The sequence below is a fragment of the Lissotriton helveticus genome, chromosome 2_1, assembly GCF_964261635.1.
Source record: "Lissotriton helveticus chromosome 2_1, aLisHel1.1, whole genome shotgun sequence".
NCBI classification, from domain to species: domain Eukaryota; kingdom Metazoa; phylum Chordata; class Amphibia; order Caudata; family Salamandridae; genus Lissotriton; species Lissotriton helveticus.
This window is the reverse complement of record NC_136059.1, coordinates 145,299,770-145,318,949: the sequence shown is the minus strand read 5'-3', so window position 1 is coordinate 145,318,949 and position 19,180 is coordinate 145,299,770. Positions and strand designations below refer to the sequence as shown.

The following is a 19,180-nucleotide window of genomic DNA, read 5'->3' as shown; positions in this document are numbered from 1 at the left end:
AATCATCCAGTTGCAATCTTGCTTTGTAACAAAATCTATTCACACTTAAAGGGAGAGCACAAGTGCTAAATCTATTGTTTTTAAGAAAGAAGCATTCCAGATGGTTTGTTATGATCCAGATGGCAATAGGTATCTTCAAACGCTTGGTAAGGATTTTCATCTCAATCTTTTTCAGCTTCTACCACCATGAAACCAACTTCAACTTCTACGACCACTGGAGTTTATCATTCTTCGAGTAAAGGGCACAAGGATGAACCAACTCAGGGAGCGTAAGTTTCGGAATCTTTTACAACGTTGTTTTTCCAATATTGTTTTTATAGGGTGAAGACTTTACCCACTGGAGTAGCAGCGACATCACTAACACCGCCTTTGCAATCAAGATTACTCAAAATCTCATAGAGAATGTGAACAAACAGTTTCAAAGAGGAATACATTCTGATTTTGGGAGAAGCCTGCTGAAGTGCATAAAGTATGGGTAAATGAGGACAGTGCCCTTAATTCTTTATAGAATAAAAAAACAAAGTGAATATGTACTGAGATGTGGTGAGGCAATGGATGTATCTCAGAAATAATCGGTTTATTGCAAGGTGTGTATTAGACCACTAAGAGAAGAATGATGGGAGCAAGAATTCTAGCATAAGTCCAGAGAAGTTAAGATGTTGTAAATATGGAACTACATAAATTCATAAGACAGTTCTATAAGAAATCAACATCAGAAAAAATGTGTGCAACAGAGATAAAGTTATCATTCCAATAGAACAATAGGATACAGCAAGACGTAAAACCTTTTCTAAAAGGCTTTTTTTCTAAAAGTAGAAACTGCTATCATAACTTGAGTGAAACTGTTGAGAAACCAGGTCATATAGCATGGTTGATCTTTTTATGAGTTTCCTTATTTTATCATCTTAAATACCACAATATTTGAGGGAGTTGGGGATTTTCTGAATGTATTGAGCAGCTTTGCCTTGAATTAAGTAAACTTTTGCATTTGATTTTTTTTTTGCATTTTGAGTGCATATTTCATCTCTCAATTGAGAAAGGATCACTTCTACTGATGCATGGTATAAACCTTAGTTAAGCAAAGTGCTGCTGAAGACTCTCTCCATTATAGAATGCACAATTCCATTGTTCCTTCATTTCAGGACCCTCCCACGACAGCCAAAATAACAGGTTGATTCAACATTACAAAAATATATTTTCTTCCTGCCATTAAAAGTATATAATGGTAGGCAGTAACCACAATCTCCATGCCCTGCCCACATCTGTTAGCTTTGTCAAAGGCACAGGCTTACCCAACTCACACCATTAAATACATTATGAGCAAATTAAGACTCAATATGTATGTTGTGGTGTTATTCTTCCACCCAGAATAGACTTTGTAGGACACTGGGTTTTTGTTGCAGTTGTCCCCCTACTTTTTGCCCCCTTTTTAAATACTGTATGCTGGTTTTAAACTCTGAGAGTGCACTGAGGCCTGCTAACCAGACCTCAGTGGTGCCAGTGCTCTTCCCTTAAAACAAGGAAATGTCTAATTCTACACAAATGGCAAATTACTTGGTACCCCTGTAAGTCCCTAGTAAATGGCACACCTGATAACTAGAGCATGAGTACTAATGAGGGTCCCTAAGGGCCTCAGAATATCTTAGGCTACCATAAGGGACCCACACACAAATTTCACATGGACTGCCTTTGAAGACTGCATTACAAGGTGCAAACAATGCTTGAAAACATGACATGACATACTCCTGTGTGCCATGTCAAAGACACAACAGAGGCTACATGTAACTCACCCCTATGGAAAGCTCTGGAGCCCTAAGGCAGGGTGTATTATAGCACATGTGAGGACTTATCTGCAGGAGCAGATGTGCCCCTGTAATGTCTAGTTCCATAGATGGGTATTATAAGTGAACAGGAAAACACATCTTAAGGCATGCACTGGTCAAAACGCTACATGAAACCTATAGAGTTTGGTATCAAAAACCTCATATTATTCAACCCAGTGATGGATTTAATAATGTACGGTACAAAAGGGGGTGGTGATGGACAGAGCATCTGAACCAATCAAACACTCACACCCAGTCAAAAGATTTGGGTTTGATCCATCACCGTTCTTTAGCCCACTCTGCCACCCCAGTTCAGGCTTGGCTATATGCAAATCAGTCTGACCCTGTGCCTCATGGGAACAGTCCAGCCCGAACTGACGAGCCATGCCTTCCCTGGACCGGAAACAAGCTTCCGAGGACTGGTTTCTGGTATTCCAGCCGTCTTCAGCCCGGCTTGCTTGAATCCAGTGGCAAAGTGAGCAAGGGACTCACGTCTGAGCATACCCTGCCACACTTATGGTGGCCAAAGCGGTACAAAAGGGGGTGGTGATGGACAGAGCATCTGAACCAATCAAACACTCACACCCAGTCAAAAGATCTGGGTTTGATCCATCACCGTTCTTTATCCCACTCTGCCACCCCAGTTCAGACATGGCTATATGCAAATCAGTCAGAACCTGTGCCTCATGGGAACAGTCCAGCCCGAACTGCCAAGCCATGCCTTACCTGGACCGGAAACAAGCTTCCGAGGACCGGTTTCTGGCATTTCAGCCGTCTTCAGCCCGGCTTGCTTGAATCCAGTGGCAAAGTGAGCAAGGGACTCACGTCTGAGCATACCCTGCCACACTTATGGCGGCCAAAGTGGTACAAAAGGGGGGTGGTGATGGACAGAGCATTTGAACCAATCAAACACTCACACCCAGTCAAAAGATCTGGGTTTGATCCATCACCGTTCTTTAGCCCACTCTGCCACCCCAGTTCAGACATGGCTATATGCAAATCAGTCTGACCCTGTGCCTCATGGGAACAGTCCAGCCCGAACTGCCAAGCTATGCCTTCCCTGGACCGGAAACAAGCTTCCGAGGACCGGTTTCTGGCATTCCAGCCGTCTTCAGCCCGGCTTGCTTGAATCCAGTGGCAAAGTGAGCAAGGGACTCACGTCTGAGCATACCCTGCCACACTTATGGCGGCCAAAGCGGTACAAAAGGGGGTGGTGATGGACAGAACATCTGAACCAATCAAACACTCACACCCAGTCAAAAGATCTGGGTGTGATCCATCACCGTTCTTTAGCCCACTCTGCCACCCCAGTTCAGACATGGCTATATGCAAATCAGTCTGACCCTGTGCCTCATGGGAACAGTCCAGCCCGAACTGCCAAGCCATGCCTTCCCTGGACCGGAAACAAGCTTTCGAGGACCGGTTTCTGGCATTCCAGCCGTCTTCGGCCCGGCTTGCTTAAATCCAGTGGCAAAGTGAGCAAGGGACTCACGTCTGAGCATGCCCTGCCACACTTATGGCAGCCAAAGCGGTACAAAAGGGGGTGGTGATGGACAGAGCATCTGAACCCATCAAACACTCCCACCCAGTCAAAAGATCTGGGTTTGATCCATCACCGTTCTCTAGCCCACTCTGCCACCCCAGTTCAGACATGGCTATATGTAAATCAGTCTGACCCTGTGCCTCATGGGAAGAGTCCAGCCCGAACTGCCAAGCCATGCCTTCCCTGGACTGGAAACAAGCTTCCGAGGACCGGTTTCTGGCATTCCAGCCGTCTTTAGCCCGGCTTGCTTGAATCCAGTGGCAAAGTGAGCAAGGGACTCTTGTCTGAGCATACCCTGCCACACTTATGGCGGCCAAAGCGGTACAAAAGGGGGTGGTGATGGACAGAGCATCTGAACCAATCATACACTCACACCCAGTCAAAAGATCTGGGTTTGATCCATCACCGTGTCTGAACTGGGGTGGCAGAGTGGGCTAAAGAACAGTGATGGATCAAACCCAGATCTTTTGACTGGGTGTGAGTGTTTGATTGGTTCTGATGCTCCATCACCACCCCCTTTTGTACCACTTTTGGCCGCCATAAGTGTGGCAGGGTATGCTCAGACATGAGTCCCTTGCTCACTTTGCCACTGGATTCAAGCAAGCCGGGCTGAAGACGGCTGGAATGCCAGAAACCGGTCCTCGGAAGCTTGTTTCCGGTCCAGGGAAGGCATGGCTTGGCAGTTCCGGCTGGACTGTTCCCATGAGGCACAGGGTCAGACTGATTTGCATATAGCCATGTCTGAACTGGGGTGGCAGAGTGGGCTAAAGAACGGTGATGGATCAAACCCAGATCTTTTGACTGGGTGTGAGTGTTTGATTGGTTCTGATGCTCCGTCCATCACCACCCCCTTTTGTACCAGATTTAATAATATAAGCACCCAGAGGGTAGCTTAAAAGGGTACCTTAAAAGTACCCTCTGATTCCTACTAGTCCTCTAGTGTACTGGATGTTTGATGAGTTATTGTGTAAGGTAGTGAAGCTTTGGTATAATTGTATCTCTTTTATTTGTGTTGCGATGTGTGATTGACTGATTAGCACATTTTTTGCTGTCTTTGTTTTGTTCACTGATTAGAAAAAAAGAGAGGTGTGTTCTATCCTGCATGTTCCCTTTCCCTGCACGAGTGAGCTGGTGGTGGTAAGGGTGAGTGTGGCCGAGAGAATGTGGGCTTGTAAACCAAAGGTTTGTAATAGAGTGAGTGTGCCATAGCTAGCCTAAAATAATAGACAGTGTTATTTGTTTCGTTTTTCTATTGTATGTATTTATTTATTTAGTTATTGCAGATATGTCTGCAGCATAGAATTAGTGGCATTGGGCAAAAAACAGGGCATTTCATAAGAAAAAAATATAAAATTCGGTCAAATTAACTATAGACAGTGAGGATCACGTAGAGTAACAATATTTACAAGGCATGACAGTATCTAGATTTGGTGGTGAGATTTGTAAAAGTGGGTTTTTAGCCCTTAAAAATGATAAAAGATGATGGATCATTCTTAAGCACGTTTTGCATTGATTCTTAAATCTTGGGGGCACTGCACCAGTGATTCTGTCTTTTTGTTTTTTCATTCCTCCTGAAGGAAGCTGGATTCCCGCCTAGTGTTTATCTTCGCCTTCTGAGTCGTTTCTCTTACATCCTTCTGAGGGAGTTGAGTCCCAATTCCTCCATCTTAGAGAAACGTGTTATTGTCTTTATGTGATATCAATCCCATATACAACGGAGGGCTCTGTTGAAAGAGCAGCATATATGTCCTAAACCATGTGCAGTTTTGGAGGAACTTCTAACAGTTTTAGCCAACACCATATGAGTATTGCTGGACCTCACCCAGTTGCACATTGCTGTGGTTGGATACAAGAGCTAATTATATTTACATATTTATTTTGAAGGTGGAGCCAAAGACAAATTGCGACAGCACTAATCACTACAGTTTGAATTAAAAATTAACATGCATATTTATCAATGGTTTGCATCACATTCGCACAACGCAGCGCACGCGCAAGGCAAACCTAACATGCAATTTATCAAGCCATGCAAGACTCCTTTGTGTGGTCCTGATTGGCTTGATGAATTAGGTTTAAAGCAATGCAGACCAAATCGCTGTGTTGCATTACTCTGCCCCAGGGAGAAATTTCATAGACGTTGCATAGGTGTTCCCATACAACTCCCATGGATTCTTACAGATTGCCACTTTTACCATTACTGGTAGAGTTGGGAATGCACCAAATGCTGCACCTTCCCAGGCAATATGTAACAAGGAGAAATATTTGTATTTCTCCCTATTACTTCTTCTTTCTAAAAGGAATATTCCTCAGGGGATTATTTGTGTACAGGAAAGTGCCCCTTCCTGCAAAGAAACAATCCTGCATGTAACGCAGGCACCCCAGCACTATGCCTGTGTTAGAGCTAGGCAGACCATTGTTTGCCAGTAAAGGGAAAAAGGAAGAAATATGCTCTAGTGTGTTAAATACAGTGCCTCCCTGCCCTTTCCCTGCAACGCAGCACAGCACAGCAAGGTGAATTGCTGTGCTGTGTTGCATTACAGTTTAATAATTAATCCCTTAAATCATTTAAAAGATAATACATGTTTTCATATTTACACCAAAAAACGAATTTCCATATTAAGTAATTAATGTTTCTATTATGTAATATTCATTATTGAAAGTGATTACAGAAATAAAATCAAAGTAATTTATTAATATCTAATACACATTTTTTATTAATGTTTTGAAGGCAAAACAGTTATTAAAATATTCTCTATTTAAATTTCAAATGTGCACTATTTTTTTAATCAGTTATGTTAATTAATTTTGTTAACTATTTAAATACATTTAATTTAATGTAGCAGTATTTCCTATGGGGCTTACATTTAGGTCCTTTTCTACATTATTTTATCTGGCAGGGTGTTGCACTATCCAGTGATCCTTATAAGAGTTTTTAAATTGCCTAAAGATTACTCACGTTTCTGCTATTTTATTCCAGGTGGACCTTGGGTAAGTCAAAAGCAAGGACTGATGTCCATTAAGGATTTTAGTACTCCAACATCTGTTTTTTATGTATATAAGTTTCAGCCAGCCTTTACCTGCCCAGGGAGTCACCCGGCTTTCTTCAGAATCTACTAGATCCCTGGTGATCTCTTCTTGACCAACTCTTTTTTTTAGCATGCTCTGATTTCTAGTTTAACTCACACATCCATTCATGCATCTACTCAATGCAACATGGAAACACCCACACAGGTAATTACTGACTTCCTCCCGGAGGAACACAAACTTGAAATAATTGAGGGGCTTGCATATTTCAGTGACCTGGAGAACTATGGCAGCTGGTGCTTAGTCTCTTGGCAGGTCACCCAAGCTGGACAGGTCAGAGGGAAGATGCCTGATGAAGTGCAATGCATTGGTCCTCCATGTTGGAGGCTGGACACAAGGCTAACAACTTTGTCCAACAAAACAACATTAGTTTTGAAAACAGCAGCAAGAGACACTATATCTTCTTTATTTATTTATTTTAGTTATTTATGCATTTTTATATAGCGCAAACTTGACCCAAGAGGGTATCAGAGCGCTTTACATTTAGGATTGTTGCGTTAGAAGTTACATCAGATACAAGAGCATTGCAAGGTACCGTACACATGAACAATCTCTCAAGAATTCGTAGGAGGGTGGTGAGGAAGGAGTAATAGCAGGGAGATGAGGAGGAACTGTGCAAAATGTCCGGCTGGGTAGGTGACGGTCAAGGGGGAAACCAAGGGCCAATCTCCTCATTTGCTGTCTAGCAGCTCCACCGGTCATCAGTCATGTTGCTCAGGTCTCAACGATCAGGAAAACCAATTTTTAGTCCCTTTGATTTGAGAAGGCTATATAGCGCTGTCTAGACCTGAAGGTATCAGAGCGCTTAACCAGGGAATCGTTGCATTACAAGGTACATCAAAAAGGATTATGAAGCGCTAGCTAGACCCGGCGGTATCAGAGCGCTATAACAGAGGAACATTGCTTTACAAATTACATCAGTTACAATAGCGTAGTAGGGAAAAGTAAACAAACAACAAGGTTGAGAGAATTTGTAGGCGAGGAGGGGAGGAAGGAGCATAGCAAGGAGATAGGGAAGAACTGTGTCCAATGTCCGGCTGGGTAGGTGACGGTCGAGGGGGAAACCAGGGCCAATCTCCTCATTAGTTGTCTAGCAACTCCACCAGGCATCGGCCATGTTGCTCAGGTCTCAACACACGGGAAAAACAGTTTTGAATAGATACATAGGCAACGAGGATTGAGGTAAATGAAAGAGGTGGGGGGGAGGGAATAAAAAACAAGCCAGAGCTGGGGCTACCACGTAGGCAGATGGGGATGTGATAAATGTCTCTTCTGGGCATGGAGGAATTCCAGAGTGTCTGCATGAGACATGCATGATTGACAGTAGTCAAATCTGTAAGGAAACGACTGGCAGGATGACAGACGTTCTGAGTGCCAAGTGCAGACCTGAACCAAATTCTGGAGTGTATGATTTAAGTAGACGGGCCTGATCTGACAGAATGAAAACCAATGTACTCAGTAAGGGATGATGACCATCACAAAGGAGTAGCCGTCATCCTGAATAAGGGGAAAAATATTAATGCCTTATTGTGTGGAAGCCAGTTAACCACATACTCATGATATCAATGGTAAAAGGCAGGCAAATCAAAACCACAACACCAAAAATTGAGCCATTTTAAATCTGTTTAATTACAGTAAAACTATTTTCTCAGGGGGTGTGGCCCTGCAAGATGGGCGGCAGGATGTGCTTCTAGGAAGGTCCTCGCGGCCCCGGCAATATCCTGCGGTATCCTGCTATTCTTCACCCTGCATTCATCTGGCTGTTCCCCGCTCACTAGCCCAGTGCCTTGGCTGGGCCTGCAGTGGCAGGAGTAGAGTCGTTAGGGATCGTCCTTGTTGCCAGAGGGATGGCAGCCTGTGTGGGAGTCTGAGCCATGGCCTCCACTACCTGGGCCAGTGGCAGTACTGTGCTGCTTGTTCCCTTGGCACAGCCGCTCTGGAGTGAGCTGCTGACAGTGAGTAGCATCGGGGGCAGGGGTGCAGGAGCCCCCTGCCTTTGCTTGTGATCTTGCAGGGGGAGCCTCACTGTCCATGCCTGCAAATGTCAGAGCAGTGCCGGCCGCATTTTGCAATGTCAGTGATCTGCGCCAGCCATTGGCCATTGAGACATCCTGGCTCCCAGGGTTCCGCCATGCATCAGTTGACCGTGGAGGGGACACTTGAGGGGTGTGGATCACCCTGAACAGCTGACCTGGCTGGCTTGGGTCCACACTTGATTGACTCTTCATGGACTTCAGATGCATTAATGTGGTTGGCTTGAATTTGATGGCTGGGACTTGGGGACACTCGCAGTACCATCAGTGCTGGAGTGGGTGGAGTGCAGGGGAGCCTGTTGCGATTCAGTGAGTCCACCAGGGTGGAACCTTGCTTTGGGGGCTGAACTATTTTTCTTTTTGCGCCTTCAGTTGAGAGATGACCAAACAGAGGGCTCACATTTGTCTTGCCTTGTTATAGCCTGGGGTTCCCCATCTGAGCCAATTGTGAAGGTGGTCTTGCTCCTGTGCTGGACGTTGGCCCTCGGACCTGGGATTGTGGTTTTTCTTCCCCCGCCCCTAGGACAGTGTACATTAAAGGGACCTTGACTGAGGACTGTCTTGTGGCTGTGCGGGCAGTCCTGGGGGGGCTTGTGTTTCTTTGCCCTCCACTCACTTTGCCTTCTGGAGTTGCAGGCGAGTGATGTCTGGGTGGCGTACCTCTGTTGGGGACTTTTACACCTACCAGGGAGGTGTCTTGCTATCACTTTTGCCATGGAGTAGGAATGGGGAGGAATAAGTAGCCAGCCTGTCACAGGCAAACACCATGGAGCAATACAGGGTGGTCCCAGGGAGGACTCGACAGCTGGGTCAATTCTGAGGAGCCCTCCATGGCAGAGCTGCTGGCGGAGATTCATTCAGGGCAGCCCTAGAGGGGAAGATTGAGATGGTGGCGATTGAGGTCAACCTCTTCCAGCTGACCCCCGCATGGTTTCTAAAAACGTGTAAATTGTGGGTGGCTTCACCTCAGAGATCCAGTCCGGATTAGCTACACTGTGGAGGCAGATGGCCGAAGTCACCTACTGAACTGGGACCCTTGAGACATGAGTGGAGGATTTAGAGGGTAAAACCCACCGCAATAATGTCTGCTTCCTTGGTTTCCTGGAGTGGGATGAGGGAAGCACGATGGAAGCATTTGTCTTGCACTGGATCCACAAGGTGCTGAAGCCAGCTGGCTTGTCCCCACTCTTTGTGACTGAGCAGCATATAGGGCACTTGTGGTCGCCTCAGGCCAGGGACGCCACTGTGGGCTATCATTGACATGACCCTGAATTATGAAGATAGAGACTGTTTCCTACATGTTGGCAGGAGATGGATATTGTCATTTTGATAATCAAATGATCTCCACATGCCCAGATTACACTAACAACACTCATGGGTATCTGAAAGGGTTCCTGGAGGTCAAGGCCTAACTTCCCACCATGGCCTTCCGCTATGCTTTTGTACCCGGCCTATCTAAAGGTTTGTGTCAGGGTGTAAGTCCCACTTCTTCGATATACCTGAAGATGTATGGAAATGGCTGTAAGTCTGGGATAAGGTGTCGCGGGAGAGAGCCGAATCTTGGCAGGCAGGCTCTGGGGATGTCCGTGGAGTCCACAACCTCAATTGTAATTGGAGGTCCAGGGGAAATGCAGTGTTACCAGACCGGTCGCCTGGCAAGACTGGTAGCCCGTCAAGAATTGAGAGCCAGGTGGATGGTACCATGGGGCTGGTGCCCCAGGATGTTGAGGCTGCCTCAGTGATATCTGTGCCCAGTGCGGGGCCAGGCCTAGACTTAGGTGACTCTGTCACTTGAATGTGCATACTTTCTATGCATTGGTTTCTTCCACTACTCCACCTGCTTTCCTACAATTATATTAATTGTTTGCTGAGAGGTGGGGTACTGGGGCAGAGAGTGCCTCTTTTCCACACTAAGTGGTAGGCCATGTTTGTAGGTGGTGGGGTTAGGCTGTGGGACCTGACAGCAGGGCACTTGATGGATGTTCAGTAGATGTTGTTGTTATACTGTCACTCTGGGATGGAGGCATTGGGTCTGTTGCCTTGTTTGATACTCCTAATCATTTTGGAGTGCATGTTGTTGTATGCAGTGCAATTGGGCCTCTGAGATCACAGTGAGTATGAATGATCAAATCAACAATGTCACATGGTATGTCCAGGGGCTCTGGGATTACACCAGCATTACAGGCCCCATTTCTTCCTCAGACGCCATAAGATTCAGATTGCTTGTCTGCAAATGACGCACCTTGGGACAGCTGATGTGCAAAAATTGCAACTAAAGTGGAGGAGTCAGGTGTTCTCTGCTTCTGACTCATCTAACGTCAGGGGGTGGCCATCTGGGTGGCCCCAGGGAACCCTTTCCACTCACCTACAGTGAGACAGATGAAGAGAGGAGGTATGTTTTGATTTAAGGTTGTCTGAATGGGAAAGAGATTAGAGATGCTGGATATGTTATCAGATAGTATGGGGGCCCCATCATATGGGCAGGCGATTTTAATAGTGTTCTGAATGGTAGGGAACATTACTACCCTCCCTGGGATGCTACCAAACCATTGATGACGAGCGTGCTGGCATAGGTAATGCACAACTTAGGGTTCTTGGATGGGTGGTGCCTTTTTCACCCAGAGAGCAGAGAGTATACATGTCCCTGACCCATTATACCCACAGTAGGTTGGATCGTTTCTTGGTGGTGGAATGGATTACTCCCAGATCAGTGCTGTGACACACATGGTCTGGTTCCTGTCTGATCATGGCCAGACTTCATCAGCACTGGACTAGGATAGGAGGCTGAATGAATACAGAACACTGTGCATGCCCTCTGACCTGTTAGTCCAGGAATGACTTTGGGATGCTAAACAATGTGTAGAGGTCATCTTTGGACAGCACCAACATCAGGCTGATGCTTTACCAGAACTGAATTCTATCCAAACTCTTCTATGGATCAGAACATTGGTGGATGTCAAATAGTGACATCAACAAACAGTTATCCTTCTACACCAGTGACCTGAAAAAGATCCTGCTCTAGGAACTGGTTACCAGGTGCAGATAAGTCTGCTGTGCATAATAATGTTGAGAAAAAGATGGAGGTAGATATGGCACACCATTATAAGAGAACAAGACTCCTTCACAAGGACAGTTCTCCACAACACATCTGAAGGCAAATGGAAGAGAAAACACTTTCTGGTAAACTGTGGAAAACAGAAACAGAAATGAAGGACCTGAACCACAGCTGGTGCGCCAAACGGAAACATGGCCAAGACGGACAGAAGTTGAGGTCTTTTGTTGCTTCCTTACATGCCAGTCAGCATAACAGGCAGTAGAAATGACAGTATGTATGCATTATAAAAACATGCAGTGGTATGAAAAAACAGCCCAAAGTGTAAGATGCAAAACACTGTTGTTTTTGCTAACGTCTAATAGCATATTCTGCAGAGCCCAGAGGAGTTAAATCCTGCCCATTCTGGTCAGCCTATTGTGTAGATATTTTTATAGCCACATTTACAACAAGTAAAGGCTGAGAGCAGCTTGAGAATTAATTCAAATTAGCCTCCAGAAGCTTCAGGCAGGGGGAACGGTCACTTTCTAAAAGTTACTGTTCCTTAATATGTATCAAAAATATGACTTCACCGATGAATTGGATTGTTAATAACTATTAAAATATTGTGCTTTCATTATTTTTCTAGCTAGTCCGATTCCTGAAATACAGAATTATTATTTTAATCTATACTCTGTTATTCTACATAGGACAGCTAGATCTGCCACAGTGGAAATAACATTTTAGGCATTGACACTGTAGGAACATGGTCATATTAATTCTCGATATGTCACACTCTTAAATGCCATGGGATGATTTGCTAATATTGAAAATGGAGGTCTTTACCTGTCAAAAGACACACCGGGTAGACATGTTTGCACTACCACTGTAGTGGATTGCACAGTCCCTAGCAGTATTTAACCTCATGCCCTGGGTGCATTTTCTACATAGTATTCTAGGGACTTACAGGCAAGATAAATGCTTTCTTTAGGATAGGTAAAGTTCTAAATATGGTCCAGACAAAAACAGAACATTTGGGGTGACCACACAGAAAGGCAGAGTTCTGGCAACATTCTAATAGGGATTTCTTCAGGGAAAATATGTTCCCATAAGTAGCATTTGTTTTTATAAGCAGGAAGTCAATATTGGCATTAAAATTCAGTGACCAAAGTCAATGCATCTGATGCAGTTGTAGGCTTGTATATAATGGTTGATCACAAGTGAGTAGGTAAATTGTATTGTATGTAAATAGCAATACTGTTTGTAGAATGCTTATACAGAACACATTTTTACAATATAATATGATCGGCCATACAAACATTGGCATTCACATGCAAGGTTTAATTTCTAGGTTAAAATATAAATCATTTTGCTTAAAAAGTACTAAGATAACCTGCATCTAATCGTAAACGACAATAGCTGTTGATGAATGATTACATTGGTATGGACAAGTGCATGATGACAACATTATTATGGGATGGCCCATACCAAAATTAGCATTCATCAGCACGCACCATTTTCTAGGTATGTATATGTACAGGTGCCCCTTGTGTACATAACAATGACCATTGATGAAAGCCAATGCTGATATGCATGATTGCATCATAGCGGAGTGATAGTGATGCTGGTGGGTTAGAAGAAGCTAAAATAAGCAGCTTTATCCTACCTCAATTCAGACTAACTCTATTCTTCTAACATCATGGAAAATACAAAATGGCAATTAACTGAGAAGTTCGAAGCTGACTCCATGTCCGATGTTGTTTTATGACCCACAGTTCATAGTGAAGCCAAAGGGATAGGGGCTGTGAATCAAGACTGAAGGAGGCGGGGTGAATGTCAGTGGCGGGACAGACTGTAGCTGAAGTGCTGATTGTTTGAGGATAGGTTTAGCTGTGTGGTACAGGTCAGGTCAAATCTTCTGCACTTTGTGAGAGAGCCTACAAGAGTTATTACACTGGGTGCCAACACTGACATTTTGTCACTTGATCCCCTAGGATTCGGATCAAGCAATGAACATACAGGCCTAATTCATATTTCTTTCCTTTCCCATCCTTTGTGGTCATTGGAGCAACAATCAAAGAGAATTTATTATGATTATTGAATTATCCTTTTGAGATGCTGAGGACAATTTCAACCAGAAAGAAGAGTTTTCAAACTTAGACCCCTTTGTAGAAAGTAAAGAGCACCCATTCCCAAATCTCTTTCTGTCACTTATGATTCCACTCGATAGGAATGTAGAGGCTTGGATCAATGAGATGACAAAACTATCTGAAGCAGAGAGGCAAAAATGGTGTCTGTGGGAACTGAATCTGACATGTTGAATTTCAAATCATAAAACACATTTGTTGTCTGTGGGAAGTTGTAGGCCGGCAGTTTTGCAAAGTTGTGTGTTTTGAATTTTAGAAGCCCATGTTAGTCAAAAGCTCTATCAAACACACACAATGTGATAGTAGGAATGCATGTAATAAGTTTAACTACTGACAATGGCATGGGGAAGCATTCCAACCAACTGCTCTTTTGGCCAAAGGGCCACCTCAGTTTGGCCCCAGCCATGTGTGGTCTTGATTCTGCTCCTATATCTACATACTGCCATTCCAGGTCCTTCCTGAACAGGAACACAAGCAGCCTAAGACAAGGTTTGTCATCACTGGGGATCTTCAGTCTGATGTGGCTTGGTTCCACTGGCATGATTAGCATGTGACCCATGTTTGGACATTCTCTTGGCCCCTTTAGGTGTTACATTAAACACACAAAAGGTGATGGAAGGTTGCTTGCAGCAAGTCTAACGACTGATATTTACTTGGGTTAGAATTCCAACCCATCGTTCTTTTGCTCACCATGCCACTTTAGTTTGACCCCATAATGGTGAGGGAGTATTACGATTAATATGTAATGGCCATCAAAAACAATCCATATAAATCTCAGGCCTACCTATCTTCAGTTTGACTGTTTGAGATGCAGAAAATATTTTCTAGGGTTTAAGAAACCTGACCCAATGTTATACCAAACTATTGTCGACTGTACACTGAAGTCACCTTAAATGGGTTGGCTTGCATTTTTGCCCAGTCCTCATTAATTAAAACATGTATTGTTAAATCTCATTGAATTAAAGACGACATCAAGTACGTCATACATTGTTCTTTTTTTTCTAGATCTTCTGAAGAAGAAACTATTCTGCTGTATCTTCTACCAACTGTTGGCGTACTGCTTCTTGTACTTCTCGTGACAGGAATACTTCTATTCAGAGCAAAAAGAAGGAAGAAGCAAGGTATCAACACTTCTAGATGGCATGCTTGATAACTAGATTGTTTTCCGGTAAAGGCTCATATATTGAGCAGCTACACTTCAAAAGATAACCATGTGACTCATAAATGGTGCATTCCATGAATTAACCCCTTCGATGCTTGTGACGGAACCGTTCCGTCATCAGTCACGGCTGAGCTGTGCTGATGACGGAATGGTTCCGTCACGACCGCACCCTGTTCTGGAATGTCCAGCACAGGGGCGGAATCGGCGCCGCACGGAAGCGGTTAAAGCAATTCAGTTTTCTAAACTCAAGTGTCATGCATTACAGCAGGACAGCATCCTAGCAACTGAGTGAACTAGAACCTAGTTTTTCAAACCCCAAAGGACCTCCATGGCACTCAAAGTGCACAATTACGAATGTGTGTCGTAATGCCGTGGTATTTCTCCCCGCAGGGAATCACAAACGGCCCTCACAACGACCTCGTGGTGATTCCGCATACCATTACTCCGCAAGTTGGAAGAACGACTTGCGGAGGGGTTCGCTGGATGTTGGAATAGTATAATTTACTATTCCAACTTCAGTCAGTGCGGACACTAGGTAAGGCGTTGGATTTTAAATCCAACACCCCCCACCCCTCCCCTCTGCAAGTCGTTGTTCCGACTTGTGGAGTAATGGTAACAGCGTTGTGATTCCCTGCGGGGAGAAAAATTCACGGTAAGCGTTGTTTACCCATAATTACAGCTCTTAATACTTTGTCACACAAATAAATATGTCCAACGCCCCCGAGCCTACCTCCACTTGTGGAGTTCCACAGGGCTCCTCTCTGTCCCCGCTACTGTTTAATTTATATCTCAGGCCCCTAATCCATTCGTTAAAAAACAGAAAGATCACCATTTTTATCTATGCTGATGATCTTCAGCTTATATTCCCACTAGGCTCCCCTGACTCTGCGGCTGAGTTTCAGGTGACCATGCTTAACATCCAGCGCTGGATGGACATGAACCACCTCAAAACAACCCAGGCAAGACGGAATTAGTACTGCCTGAGAAGAGCGAGATTAGCTGAGGCCCACATTACTGGCCGGCGGAACTGGGTCCTCCTCCCACTCCCTCCCCCTCGGTGAAAAGCCTAGGGGTTACTCACAATGCCGATCTCTCGCTTAGACGACAGGTGGGAGCGGTGATCTCCTCCTGGTTCTACCAGCTACGTAGAATCAAGAAAATCGCCCACCTGCTGACTCACTCAGCTCTCATGCAGGTGGTGATAGCTCTGGTACTCTCACGGCTTGACTTTTCGAACTCAATCTACCTCGGTCTGCCAGCTGGTCTACTAAAAAGACTACAAATTGTTCAGAACCAGGCAGCAAGACTTATCCACAAAGAACCTAAATGGCTGTCCTCCAGACCCGGACTGTTGAAACTCCACTGGCTTCCGATGGCCCAACGGGCAGCCTTTAAGACTGGATGCTTAGCCTTCAAGCCCTTGCACGGTAATAGCCCCAGATTCATCAGTAGCATGATCACAAAGTACGCACCCCTGCGCAGTCTCCGTTCATCCCACCTCCACCTGTTAACCATTCCTTCGTTCAAACGGAAACGGCAAGGAGGCTGCCGCTTCTCCCACCTAGCCCCCTGATTCTGGAATTCTCTTCCCCTGGCTCTCAAGAGCTGTGACAACCTCCTTGGCTTCAGGAAAGCTCTGAAAACATGTCTGTTCGAGCAAGCCTATGCAACACTCTTCATGTTCAGCGCCATGAAACCTACGGGTGACCGTGCGCTTTATAAGTTGTTATTAACATAATATAACATAGCAACTAAAGTAATGGGGCCTCATTTATGAAAAGTGACGCATCGCAGCGTGAAAACAGCGATGCGTCACTTTTCATTGCGCCCTCCTTGCGATACCAATGATGCGTCATATTTACAGTATGACGCATCAAGTCGCAAGGAGTTACAGATACCTCAGTATTTCTGACGTATCTGTAAGCGCAAAAGTCACGCATTGCTGGGGTGTGTCACAAAAGTGACGCAACTCCAGCAATGGGTCCTTTCACATGGGGAAAGCCCCATGTGAAAGGGCTTGCGTCAGTCTTACGCCTGCTGTGAGGCAGGAGCAAGATTTTGACACAACAGCGTCCTAAAAGTGACGCAGTGAAATCTCATAGATTTCACTGCGTCACTATTACGAGGCTTTTTGCGTGTAAACGCCCCCTTTGCATACATTATACCTGACGCAGGTATTATGTAGCGCAGGGGTTTACAAAGTGACGCATCTGCTTAGATGCGTCACTTTGTAAATAGTGCGCATCAGGAGGCAAGTTTTACGCCGCCGATGCGTCACAAAAAGTGACGCATCGGAAGCGCAAAACTCACGCAAGGCCTCATAAATGAGGCCCATGGTATTTTCCAGATTAATTGCTTAGAAAATAAGGCACAAGCGGTGGCTAAGTGGTGACCAAGTAGAGGTGGTAAAAAGTATAGATATTTAGGACTTCTTTTTAGATATAATGTGAATTTTAAAGCTTACATAGACTCCCAGAAAGCTTGATCTAAGTCTATTGCAGGTACCTTACAAAGGATGAACTTTGCATTGGGCATAAATCAGTAAAAGTACTTAGAGAGACCTACAGCGCTAAAATAATAAATTAGCTTTTTTTGGTTTTGACTGTGAAGAACATAGCTCAGTTGCAGATTATAGAAATTAATAATTAGAAAAGATGGCTAGGCCTGCCCAGAGAATCAATGAACAGTGCACTGTGGTTGGAGTTGGGACTCACCAACATAATGTGCAAATATAAGCAGAAGATGCTTAATTATTGGGTCTGCCTCACGGAGTCAGCAAACGGCTCTGACACAATCAATTACATCATATCTACAGCTGAATGATACAGGCCGATGGGGTGCCAAATTCAACTCATCAAGGATTGTTGGATCTGTAGAGTATGTCAGTGCTGCACAGGAACATGTGTTAAAAGAGAAATCCAGAAATTCTGACCTAGAAGATGTGGCGAAAAGAAACACTTTGCTTCATTTAATGGATACAAATTATGGTGGAGTTATGCAAATGAGTTTGAATGGAATAAAAAGTCCCGACCCTAGAGAGTGGATCCTGATGGTTAGTCCGGACAGACTCAGAAAAAACTTCATATGTCCACATGCAGTTCTCCACCTGTAGAACACCTCAAGAAATGTATTGATGCATTGCAGGAGGTAGCCACCATGGCTGCAAAGTGTGTTACCTATGCTCTCTTGGTGGCCAGTGGGTCACCAACCAAGGTCTCAATGGGGCCCTAAGTACCCTAGTTGCTGTAGGATGACTTATACTCCCCTCATAAGTGTATGTGGGAATCTAAATAACTATTTTATTTCCAACATTTTCAGCATAATCATTCTATGTAATCCACCACTCAGAACAATCTGCAACCTGTTGTATAGTCAATCACTAATTAAATGCCCTTCAATCAGCTACTAGGAATTCTAAAATTTGGCAAACAACTTTGCTCTAATCAAACTAGTGGCACACTGGAACTCTAAATGTTGAATGTCAACTCAAAACCATATGTTCCTAGAATGCCCCTTATTTATTCACTCTTAAATATTACTTTCAGTTTAGGTCCTTGCAGCATTTAAGAAACTTTTGATTTCCCTTAATCCCTCTTGGCTTGGTAAAGCTTGCTCAATTTCCAATTTACTGTACATGGTGAAGGTTGGATTCAAGAGTGATAGTTAGCAAGCTGTGGGGCCCCAAGCACAAAATACTTTGGGCCTAATTACAGTGGAGGAGCGGGGACAGCTGAGGACCGCCACACCAGCAGTCCGACTGCCGTATTACAAGTACTGCTGTCGGATATCCCTAATGTTATTGAGATCAACTGGTCGCATCTGTTTGAGAAAAGGACTTTTGTTCAGTGAGCGATGTGAGAATTGAGAATCCCTCAGATCGCGAATGAAGACTATTGTCCTGCAATCAGTCTCATTGTGCATGAGGACTAGCTTTTTTTAACCTCTTTCCAATCTGGCTTAGTCCACATTGGTAGAACAACACAACCGGTTCTGCTGGCCCTCAGCTGGCTGAGCATTCAGCATCATGGATCTCTGCTTCTTGTTACAAAGTCCAACTGGAATGGAACTAGATATATTTTACTTTTCTATGTCCATTCCCAGGATGTGGGACCATGTCCTGTTTTGTTTAACTCCGTCCATGTCTTTCGTCACTGCTCTCATCTATGTCAGCATTTTAGTAAAGCTTAAATGCCCAATTATGGGCCAATCAATCATTTCATGCTTAACACGTGCACTGATACAGAGCACATCATCTACCTCTTTTTTAAGATCTGAATTGTCCACACTTAACTTTAAACATGCATATCCTACTCCCCCCTCCAAACTGCATGGTAGGATGATCGAAATTAAAACAATT

At 44.4% G+C, this 19,180-nt stretch overlaps 1 protein-coding gene across 1 annotated transcript in view; it reads left to right on the top strand.

Annotated features, from left to right (window-relative positions):
- LOC144819256 (uncharacterized) overlaps positions 1–19,180 on the top strand; it is a 191,544-nt gene that overhangs the window by 137,448 nt on the left and 34,916 nt on the right. Inside the window, exons 3-4 of the mRNA XM_078677225.1 lie at positions 176–269; positions 14,667–14,782. Coding sequence (XP_078533351.1) covers positions 176–269; positions 14,667–14,782 — 210 coding nt within the window. The remainder of the gene's footprint in view (positions 1–175; positions 270–14,666; positions 14,783–19,180) is intronic.